Source organism: Acinonyx jubatus, chromosome B2, assembly GCF_027475565.1.
Source record: "Acinonyx jubatus isolate Ajub_Pintada_27869175 chromosome B2, VMU_Ajub_asm_v1.0, whole genome shotgun sequence".
In the NCBI taxonomy this organism is placed as follows: domain Eukaryota; kingdom Metazoa; phylum Chordata; class Mammalia; order Carnivora; family Felidae; genus Acinonyx; species Acinonyx jubatus.
The window spans coordinates 20,386,395-20,398,530 of NC_069385.1; the positions used below are offsets into that span (position 1 = coordinate 20,386,395).

The 12,136-nt window shown below is 36.8% G+C and overlaps 1 protein-coding gene across 1 annotated transcript in view; it reads left to right on the forward strand.

Moving 5' to 3' along the window:
• The window catches only part of SHPRH (SNF2 histone linker PHD RING helicase), a 95,117-nt gene that overhangs the window by 572 nt on the left and 82,409 nt on the right, over positions 1-12,136 (forward strand). The window contains exons 2-4 of the mRNA XM_027056697.2: positions 6,066-6,736; positions 9,264-9,393; positions 11,532-11,750. Coding sequence (XP_026912498.1) covers positions 6,098-6,736; positions 9,264-9,393; positions 11,532-11,750 — 988 coding nt within the window. The 5' untranslated portion in view covers positions 6,066-6,097. The remainder of the gene's footprint in view (positions 1-6,065; positions 6,737-9,263; positions 9,394-11,531; positions 11,751-12,136) is intronic.

The window sequence follows — 12,136 nt, forward strand, 5'->3', positions numbered from 1 at the left end:
CGATCTGGCGCTGACAGCCCAGCTTTGATTCCTTGAACCGCTTTTGAGTTTTGGAGGAAAACGGAGTAGGTATCGCCATTCCTAACACAAACGCCCCTGGAGACTGCAACTGGGCAGCTGACTACCGAGCTTCTAGGTGCGCGGGGTTGTAATGTGGTAAACGGGAGGCGAGGCTTCTAAGTTAGTCTGAAAGTTCTCAGCTACCTTTAGAGTCAGATTAATTACATTCGCACTCACAACCACCCTTGTACGTTGTACATTTTGGCTCCGTGGTCGCTGCTAGGTTTATGAACAGAGATTTGTTATCTGATGATTGACTGTCATTGTCAGATATACAGTGTTTTAAAATAATGGCATTAATCTCGTGACTTTTTTCTAAGTGACTGGACATTAGCCAGGAGTTAGAAATCCTAGATGTTGGTTTATGATCAGAAACCATGCTGGAAGCTGAGTACTATTGAGCATCAGCGAGATAAGTGTGCCTGTACTGGATAACCTGCTCTTTCTAGAGCTTCCCAGGTCGAGTTAACCAATAAGCTAACAGTTGAGAATAAAATAGTTTACTTTTGAAAGATGCTATTGTGTATATGTCCTCTTTTTGCCCAAGCCTAAAAGAACTGCACTTGTAGAATTATTAAAACAAATCTTTTATTAAGAGTTCAGCCTACAAAGATTTGTGGGAACAGAATGTGATGGTGAAAAAGCTTCTTACCGGGGCATTTTTTAAGTTTATGTGACATATATTTTGGGGTTCGGTAGATTAAAATACTCTCATCTTGTTGGAGTTAGAACTACAGAAGGATCGTGGTAATGCTAGATCATTAAGAGCTTTTCACTAATCAGCAATGATTGGGCTTTGCTTACGTAAGGCTTACCTTGGGCAGCAGGGTGACAGATGTATACTTTTTGCTCCTAATAGCCTAAACCTGGGTCTACCACGGATTTGTCATAATTTAGGATTTGTAGGTGTCTTTTAATAGAGAGATAATAATTCGGAGAGGAAAAAAATCTGAATTTAAGTTTAATTGGTAATCATTTGTTACAATGTCATAGTAACTTAGCATTTTATGCTTATTTTTCTAACAGCTGTCTTTGTTTTCTGTCGAAGATATGGGTCAGTCAGTTTTCTCTGTCTCATTCAGGGCCAGAAATAGTAAAGAATAGTTTCACATTACCTATAATCTTCTAGAATGTGGTTAAGAGACTCTTGTCCAAAAAGAAACATGGCACTTAAAAAAGAGGGAGGATATTCGGTATTCAGGGAGTTCAAGATAACTTGTTTCACCTTGTTTTGGAATATCATTTCCATTCTGGCACTGACCTGGCATTGGGTGTACAATGGGGAATAGGATACTGTTTCTGCCCAGCTTTCAAGTCCTTCAAGCTAGAGCACTGTAGCAGTTGGGATCATGGAGGAAAGGCCCTTAACTCAGCATGCCCACTCATGGAAAGTTTTCGGGGGAAGATTGGGCCAGCAACAGACAGAAAAGTGTAAAAGGGCATTTCAAGCAACAGGCTTTTTACATTTAAATGCAGGACTATTGTATAAAGCGTGGCCCGTATTTAAAAAACTGTATATAATGTTTTACCCAAACACTGATATTTAAGGGGAAGCGATAAGAAATACAATGACCAAAAATGGGATTCGTGTGGTATGAAGAAAACCAGAAGTATTTGGAATATGATTAGAGATTTATAGAATTTTACCAGTACTTGACTTCTTGGCTTCCAGTTAACATTATGGTTGTAAGTAGTTTCATCAAATAATATCTTCTTTGGTTCAAGAAATTATCCCTGGATAGAAATCCCTTAGAAAAAGAGTTGACCAAAACAATTTTTTTTTTTTTTTTTTTTTTTAAATCATGAATGTGTGCTGGGTTCTGGTTTAACGGGCTGGGGTATACATGAGCATCAGTATTTTTTTTAAGTTCCCCAAATGATTCTAACGTGTAAAGTTTGAGACACACAGATCTATGGTCCCTGCCACATTAAAGTTGGATTATTGTAATATATAGCTTACAGTTCTGAGGGTGATGATAATAGCAGCTACCATTCACTGAATATATGCCAGATTTCCGTTAACTATACTGTTGCATTTACAGTATTTTTTTTACATTTATTTATTTATTTTGAGAGAGAGAGAATCACAAGCAGGCTTTCCACTGCCAGTGCCGAGCCCAGTGTAGGGCTCAAATTCACAAACCACGAGATCGTAACCTGAGCCAAAATCAAGAGTGGGATGCTTAACCGACTAAGCCATCCAGGCACCCCAATATTATTTCTAAGCACAGTCCTATCATCCCCATTTTAGAAATGAGAAAACTGGCACAGAGCGGTTAGATAACTATTCCTCTGCCACACAGTCACTCGATGCCAAAGCTAGAATTAGACTCTTTTCTCCTGTAAGCCACATTGTTTTACAGATGTGAGACTCTATAGCCATTTGTTTTGGGGCTTTCAGGGTTAACAATTCCGTAATTACCATGTTATTAATATTAGAGTTGGTGTCATAGATTGTGTAACCCCTACCTCGTATCCACACTCTTTGTCATGAGCAGTTCTACCCAGTAAAGAAGTATGGTATGTTTCCCCACCTCTTGACTTTGGGTCCATTCGTGTGCCTTGCTTTAGCTCGTGGAACCTTGTGCTTTTGCTATGACCACACTTTGAAGAGTACTTGTGTGTTTGGATTTACACTGTTACGCCTCACCCATGGCCTTATGCACATTTGTGGGTTGCTTTGCTGGTCCTAGGAGGATTCAAGCCGAGCTGAACTGCTCCTCCAGAAACCTAGCCTAGGTCAGCCAACCCTCAGCTAACCTGCAAATCTAAGAGAATAAGTGATTGCTCTCTCGAAGCATTGAGCTTTGAGATGGTGTGTTATACAACATATTTGTGGTCATCGTTAACTAATAAGCTGATGAGCAGAACTTTTCAAAGTTCCAGAATGACCAAATTCCAGTATTCTAGCCTGTGTTCTGATGAGAATTGGGCAAAGATAAACACATAGGTTATTAGGGGCTTCCTGTATTGTTCTTCCAAGATAATAGAGGAGATATGATGCTTATAGTTAACCATAGTAAGAGATTGATTTTTAGTCTATTACCTGCACATTCATAAAGCAGTCACTAGCTAAGGAAATGGAATTCTCATGATTGACTTAGACCAACAATACTTGATAGCCTTTTTGCAGTTTTGTGAAGGTTTTATATTTGCCCTGTCCAGTGTAGTAGCCGCTAGTCACATATGGCTATTGAGCACTTAAAGTGTGGTTGGTGAGACTGAGCAGCTGAGTTTATGGTATTACTTAATTTTATTATTTTATTTTATTCATTTATATTTTGTTATTAAATTGCTCACTTTATGTAGATTTTTCAAGTTTATTAGAATAAAGCTGTTCTTAATAATCTCATAATTTTAAATCTTTCCTGTATTTACTTTTTGTGCTTTTAAAATCAGATTTATTAAGGGGTGACTGGGTGGCTTAATTGATTAAACTTCTGCCTCTTGATTTTGGCTCAGGTCATGATCTCATGGTTTTTCCTGAGTTTGAGCCCTGAGTCAGGCTCTGCACTGGTAAGGCAGAGCCTGCTTGGGATTCTCTCTCTTTCTCTTTCTCTTTCTCTCTCTCTCTCTCTCAAAATAAATAAATAAACTTAAAAAAAATAATGTAAGTGCAATAGTATGGTTAACAGAAATTTGGCATATATTCAATGAGTGGTAGCTCTCAGAAGTATAAATTATATATTACAGTAATCCAACTTTAATGTGGCAGGATGGGGACCAGAGATCTGAGGCACTTCCTAGCCTCTAGTAACCACTAACCTGCTTTCTATCAGTAGGTGTTTGCCTTTTCTAGAATTTCATGTAAATAGAATCCTACAGTATATGGTCTTACACATCTGACTTCCTTTGCTTAGCATGATGCTTTAAAAATTCATCTATGTTTTATCAGTAGTTGATCACAGAGTAGTATTCCACCAGTTTATCCATTTACCACGTAATGGACAATTGTGTTTTTTCCAATATTGACTGCTAATAATTGACTGCTATTAACATTCAAATTTAAATCTCTTTTGTGAATCTGTGTTTTTAATTCTCTTTGGTAGATGTCGAGGGGCAGGATTACTAGACTGAGCAGAACAGAACGTTTGTGTTTAATTTTATAAGAAATTGACAAATTTGTCCTTTTAGAATGTTTGAGAGTTCAGTTCTGGCTGCTGTACATCCTGTCTTTTAAATTTTAACCATTCTAGTGGATACATAGTTTCCTATTGTGGTTTGTAGGTTGAATTTGCATTGGCTTAATGACTGATGATGGTGAAGATGTTTTCATGTACTTATTTGCCACTTGTAGATCATCTTTGGTGAAGTGTGTGTCATTTTTTCATAAGGTTGTCTTATTGCTGGTTTGTAAAAGTTCTTTTTCTATTCCACATACAAATCCTTCATCAGATAGTGTTTTACAAATACTGTGCCCTGTCTGGCTCCCCTCTCATTTTTATAACAGTATCTTTTGAAGTGCCAAAGTATATCATTTTGTTGAAGCTTACTTTATCAATTTTTTTTATATTCTCTGCTTTTTGTAACCTATTTAAATTAATTTCTTTTTGCCTAATCTAATGTCGCTTAGATTTTCTCCTGTTTTCTTCTAGAAGTTTTATAGTTTTAGTTTTTGTAGTTCAGTTTTTGATGTATTTCAAGTTAATTTTTACATGTGGTATAAGGTAAAGGTCCAGGTTCATTTTTTTTTTTTTTTTTTTGCATATGGCTGTTTATTGAAAAGGATACTTTTTGCCTGTTGACTGCCTTTGAGTTTCTTTCAAAAATCATTGACCATATGTGTTTCGGTCTATTCCAGAACACTTTATTTTGTTACATTGCTCTATATATCTATCATATACTATTACCATACTGTTTTGATTACCATGTCTGTGTACCGTTACCACACTGTTTTGATTACCATCATTGTAAGTCCTGGAGCCAGTGTAAGTCTTTCAACTTTATTCTTTTTCAAAATTATTTTGACTTTTCTAAATCTTGGGCATTTTAATATAAATTTTGGAATCACTTGTCAGTTTCTGCAAAAATTAAAAAATAAAAAAATAAAAAGCCTATTGGGATTTTGAATGGGATTACTTTGTGGATCAGTATCTAGGAATTGACATCTTGAGTCTTCCAGTCCATAAACATCCCAAATTGAAAATATTTCTGAAACTATCCTGAAGCCAAATTTTAATTGTTTACACATCCTTTTTTTTTTTTCCCAACTACATTGTTGGAATAGGTGGAATAGGCATCAGCCATCATTACAACTTTATGATTTAATCTCTGTGAGTTGGTTTGTGTTTCATATAGGAATTGGCTATTATTTTGGGAAAAGTTTAGTTTGGGCCTACATAATACAGGCTGCTGTCAGACCAGTTCCTCTTCTCAGATGACAAAGCTTTCTTTTTCTTTTTCTTCCTACATTTTTTTTTTCTCTTCTTCCTTTATTGTCTCTGCTCCATTTCCCCTGGTTGCCATCACCACCTTATTCCTTCCCAGCTATTCCTGTTACCTTTTTATCTGCTGATCCACAAAAAGAAATACATTCTGGATTTTCATCTTCCTCTTTTAAAAGAGAAAATATTTTTTCAGAATTTTTAAAGATTCTATAAACTCCTTGGAATTATAAAACAAAAATGAACTTTTGTTGTGATGATTATGAGTTCAGATGTTACTAAAACTCTTCAACTATGCATTTCCAGGATATTTGAGAGATTTACCTTACTGTCTTACTGCTCATTAAATGTATTTTATTTTATGCAGCATGTTAACTTTATTAAATGTATCCATTAAAGTACTGTTATGACCATTAGAATTTCTATGATGCGTGAGATTATGGTCAATGTGGTCCTTACCTGTATTTGACTTATTTAAAAAAAAATTATCCATTGCTTTATCTCTCCAAAGAGTTCATATTGTGTATGTGGGCTGTTAATTTGTGGTGAATTCTTCATCTGGGAGCACTTTATTACTAAAATCCTCTGTTGGAATGCTTACTTGTTGCCTTTGTCTTCTAGAGTTCACAGTTGCCAACCAAGAAAACTTGAAAATGAGCAGCCGACGGAAACGTGCTCCCCCAGTGAGAGTTGATGAAGCAAAGCAACAGCAGCTTCGCTGGAATATGGATGAAGACAGAAGGAATGAGCCTCTCATCCTAACTGATGAGGAGCACCCCTGCTCGGGTTCAGATTTCTCTTCTGCTCACTGCATCATCCTCGGTGATAGCCTACAAGAAGAAGTGGCTCACAGAGATAAGAAGAGGTGTTTGGAAGCAGTGAGCATCGCAAAATCGGTTGATAAAGAAGAGACCGGTGGCATTCTTTCTCCTCTGTCTGTAAAGCTGAATATTGTGATTTCTCCCTATCACTTTGATAATTCTTGGAGGGCATTTCTAGGAGAATTGACTCTTCAGCTCCTTCCCGAACAGAGTTTAACTGAAGATTTTTCAGAAAGGAGTTTTACACTGATGAGTTCAGAGTCAAGCGGTCAGTTCCTGATTTATGTTAATTCAGAAAGCGAAGATGCAGAGAAACAAGAAAAAGGACTCAACGAGCCAGTCAGTATTTGTGATAAGGGTATTCGAGTGGAATCATCTTTCAGTGGTGAAATGCTTGAAGATTTGGGGTGGCTACAAAAGAAGAGAAGAATAAAACTTTACCAAAAACCAGAAGGGAATCACATTATCAAGGTACTCAATTTCTGTGGTGTCTTTTAAGGTTCTTCTGCATTGGGCAGTCCCATTTTGAAGTTAACGTAGAAGGAAGGTGTAAAAAGCCAGCAATAAGCCTTTCATCATTAAGTTTCAAAGTGTACTTTATTTTGGGCTTTCAGTAGCTATAAGAAATATATACTTAAAGCTGATCGTTTCCAGGCTGTCCTTCTTCAAGACATCCCGGATTCCTCCCTTCCAGCTCTACTCTCAGTGTCTTCTTTTGGTCTTCCTCATCTCTCCCTCTTCCTGTAGCCGTTCTTGATTGCCCTGCTGGCCTTTTCAACTCCATCTGCTTTGTCTCTGGGATGGTATAATATGAATGAAATGAAATTCTGTTCTTTACTGCCTACAGAATTAAGTGTAATCTTGTGTGTAACTCCTTTCTTTGATAGACCCTTGTGTACTCTCCAGCCTTATCCTTTATCACTCTGGTTTTTATTTTGTTCCAGAAATTCTGAATTGATTTGTGTCCTGCACATTTTCTGGCTCTATTTCTGCATCTGTGCTTTTGCTTTCACACTTCCCTCGGCCTGGGTTGTTCCCTTCCTGTTCCCTAATAACTCCTGGACATTCTTTAATATTCAGCTCAGAGTTTACTTCTCGAGGGAGATCTTTTCTTAAACTTCATGGATGGTATTACATGCCCTTCCTCCACAACACTGTACAGATGTTTGTTTTTGCCTTGGCCACTTGTAGTGTACTTAGATTTAAAATTTTTCTCCTTCAGTAGACTATGAAGTCATTTTATCTTCACAGCCTAGTAAAATGCCCCATACTGAACAGATTTTCAGCAAATGAATGAGTAAATTTGTAATTCATTTCAGGCTCTTCTATTTATTAGCCAAGTAACTTTATGTGAATCATTTAATTTCAGCATCTTTCTGTATAAAATGTAAATAATAATCATTCCTTTTACCTCATACAATTGTGTTGGCAATCCGGTGAGACAATGTAAGTAGACGTACTTTATAAACTGTGAAGCAGGTTAATATGCCTTCATGCCAAAACTTGAAAGGATAAGAAATTCTAAAATGTTAAGTTCAGGGACACCTGGGTGGCTTAGTCAGTTAAGTGTCCGACTTCAGCTCAGATCATGATCTGATGGTTCACGTGTTCAAGCCCTGTGTAAGGCTCTGCGCTGACAACTCAGAACCTATAGCCTGCTTCGGATTCTGTGTCTCCCTCTCTCTCTGCTCCTCCCCCACTTGCATGAGCTTGCTCTCTCTCTCTCTCTCTCTCTCTCTCTCTGTCTCTCAAAACTAAATGAACATAAAGATTAAAATTATTAAATTCACCTTTGTTCGATTGAAAACTGTGTCTTTTGTGTCTTTCTCACATTAAAAAACAATTGTATTGTAGCCCTATCTGTAGTTTCAGAATTGACAAAAGGAAAGGAAAAAAGTTGGAAGCATTAGATTGTAATTAATTCTTCCCTGGACAATGAAACTTTGCAACCACATATTCCCTCTCCTGGTTGATCATGAAAGCCCAAATTGTGGCTCGGTGATAGGAAGTATGTAAGAATTCATGGCTTGTTTATCTGTGTTCTGTCTATGTTCCCCATAGACTTGATCTCTTCTGTCTTCTTATCCCAATTTGTATAAATATTTAAACATTTCTTGCTGCTATAGTAAGCTAACTTTAGGTGTATACAAGGCAGAGTACAAATATATACAAAAATACATTCTTTGTTACTTATTCCCATATAATGCTGGTTTGGATTCTTGTTCTTTAGTAAAAGAATATGAGACTCTGCATGATTATGGAATCAGGTCCAGGATAATTTAGGGAAAAGAAAGAAAATGCATTTAGTGAGTATATACCATTAGGAAGTTTAAAACTGTATTACCTAGGCTATCTCATAATAGTCTTCTCTCCATTTTGCAAATGACAGTGCTTGGGTCAAAATAAATCGATTACTTTGCCTGTTTTTTTTTTAGCTCCTAAATACCAGTGCTAGTATTCAACTTCAAGTCTTTTGACTATGGAACTTCATGCTGCATTGTTTTACCAGAATTAAGCTATCTTACATCAATCAAGATCTGTTTTCGTATACATTGTAGTGTTTGATCTAGTAATGGCAATTCCCACACCAAACTGTACTTAAGAATCCTGGCATGTGCATCAGAATCTTCTGGGGCAATCTGCATTTTTAACCAATTTAACTGATTATTCTGATACTCATCAAATTTGGAAATCTTTGGCTTGGTAGGTGGAATTGGTGTTCTTATCACCTTATCTCAGGTTTGGTTCCAGGTTGGGAAGTATTTTTTTCTAGCAACTTGAATGGTGCCTTACACATAGTAGACACTGCATTTGTACAATGAATTTGTTATTGAAAGTAAAAATTTGTGACGGAGATTTGGTAGGTATATATTTAACGATTGTGGGGCATATACTGTGAATACCTTTAAAAACAGTATTAAAAAACTTTTTTTAATGTCCTCATGAAGAATGTAATAGTACAATTAACACTATTTTTGTGTTGATTAATCCTTTGTAGGTTGGAATTTATCTTTTGGAAGGTGGCCTAGCAAAACTAGACTTTTTGAGTGATGCGAATTCAAGAATGAAGAAGTTTAATCAGCTTATGAAAAGAGTGATGGAAAAGTTGTACAATTTTATTATTCCAGGTAAACTTAAAAGTTGCTATTACTTAGGACACCTGGGGCTCAGTCAGTTGAGTGTCCAACTCTGGATTTTGGCTCAGGTCATGATCTCATGGTTCTCAAGATCAAGCCCCACCATAGGGCTCTGCGCTGACAATGCAGAGCCTGCTTGGGATTCCCTCTCCCTCTCTCTCTCTACCCTTCCCATGCTTGTGCATGTGCACATGTGCTCTCTTTCTCTCTCTCTCAAAATAAATAAATAAACTTAAAAAATTTGACATTACTTGAGAGTTGTGGGTTTTTCCCAAGTCCTATACATAATAATGAGAAAAACAATAAAACCATCATAAAATTAAACAGCCTCTATAAAATCACTGTGTGACAAAATTACACGTATCTGAAATGCCCCCACTAATTTGTGTCTTTATTTGCTAAATACCGTGCTTAGCCCAGACTAGGTTCTCAAGAAATGTTTGCAGAGTCCATAGAATCCAAAGGGATCTGAGCTGATTGGAATTTTTGCATTATTCTTGTGCTTTTATTTTGTTATGGCCAGAGATTCTTGGCTGGCCTTATTCCACCTCTCCTTTGCAGTCTGACAAATAATCTCAAGAGCCTGCTTCCCATAAAGACCAGTTAACTTTGCTACTGTTTCTTGCCAAGATGTTGCATCCTTGGTCAGGACTGCAGCTTCAGAGTTGTCTGCCATTGGTTCCCAAGGGGAGAGTGTGGATGGCTTGGTGCAGCCCATCAACACTACTGGAAAAACGGCTCAAATTCTCCAAGCCCTGCTCATGGTGGGTCAGCATTATTTCAGATGCAAATTGTAGAACATACTGGAATATTTGGGAAATCCCTTTCTAAGCTTGACTGTTGAGTTGTTTCTGTAGTACATTCTTTGCAAAGCTTCATAATACTAATGAAAGTAGGGGCGCCTGGCTGGCTCAGTCAATAGAGCCTGCAACTCTTGATCTCAGGGTCATGAATTCAAGCCCAGTGTTGGGGGTGAAGCCTACGTAATTAAAAAAATAATAAATTACTAATAAAAGTAAATCATTTTGCATGTTGAAGACTTTAAAAGGAGGACAGTCTCTGGTTTCATGATTGGAAGGGATGCTTTTAAGTACATCTAGAATTTTTAAGGGTACGGTAAGAATTTTTCTGCTTTTTTAAAAATACTACAAGTTGAACTGTTCAAAGGAAAACATCAAAGGATTTCAAAGGAAAACTTCCAATTTAGTTATCAATACTAGATTACACAAGAATAGTAAGAGTAAATCTCACATGGAATATTTTTTATTGAAAAAAGCAAATTAAGTATTTTGTGGTACAATCTTCATTCTAGGGCATATGAGGTATGTTCTTTAAAAGTGTATAGGTCTTTTTGAAAGAGTTCAGAAATAAATCGTAAGCTAAAATGGGTTTGTACATTTATTCAAGATTTTGAGGGGTTTTTTTTTCATGTTCTAGTAGGCACAAAAGTCTCACAGGGCAGTTGTGCCCAACAAATGAATCTGATGTCATTACAAATTTGTATTAATGGCTTACGCCCTTCTCTCTTAGTTGGCTCCTGCTGCTACCAAATGCCTGTCCTTTTTTAGCATAAGAAATAAAATGGGAACCCTTGTCTTACTAGACAGAAAAATTATGTCTGCATATGGAGTTTTTTTTATGTCAAGATGTAAAAGTGAAATAGATTATCCTTTTATAAACTGTAAAAGATATTCACATTCAAATGTTTATTAAATATCTGCACTGAGCAAAGCGTATGCCAGCTACTCTGAGGAGATATAAAAACAAAAGACAGCCTTTGCATTACAGTTCAGTGCACAAGGAAAGAATACACATAAATGATTGCACTACCAGACAGATTGCAATATATTGCTATATCCAAATAGAAGGGTATTACATGAACACAGGGGAAAACATTAATTCTAACCAGGGACAACAAAAGAAAATGCCATGGAAAAAGTTGAACTATCTTGAAGGATAGATGGGTAGGTTTTCGATCAGTGAAGAATTAACGATAGGGCCTTCTAGTCCCAAAACACACTGAGCAGGACCCCAGAGTTTGGAAAATGCATAGTATGTTCTTAGAATAAGAATTGCTTATAGTTATAAAAAGTGGGTTGTTTTGAGTACATTTGTTGTTGGATGTACAGATGTGTTGGAAGAGGATGAAGAAGATTCAGAGAGTGAGCCAGAGGGACAGGACATCGATGAGCTCTATCAGTTTGTGAAGCAAACACATCAGCAAGAAACGCAGTCCATCCACGTGGATGTCCAGCATCCTGCGTTGATTCCTGTGCTGAGACCATACCAAAGAGAGGCTGTCAATTGGATGCTACAACAAGAGCATTTCAGAAGTGCTCCTGCTAGTGGCAAGTATAAGATGCTCAAAGACAAATTGATCTGAGGGATTTCATGAAAGATAATTAGGAATTAATTATAATTGAATGAATTTTCCTGTGAACAAAATGGTAGTCTAAGAAATTCTTTAAAATTGAAAGGCAGAGAAATTCATTTGTAAGTTCCCTCAACTATAAGCATTTAAACTAATTTTTCCTGCCAAATAAAGACTGCCTTGATTGGAATTTTTTAAAACCAATAAATTTTTTACATGCCTTTCTAACTAAGAATTGCTTTTGGAACATGATCAAATGGGAATCTTGCTAATCATCTGCGAGAAGCTTCACAACTTAATAATGAATATTAGCAACAGAAAGCAAATTTACAGAAGTGGGAGACTGGTGTGTGACTAATTCTC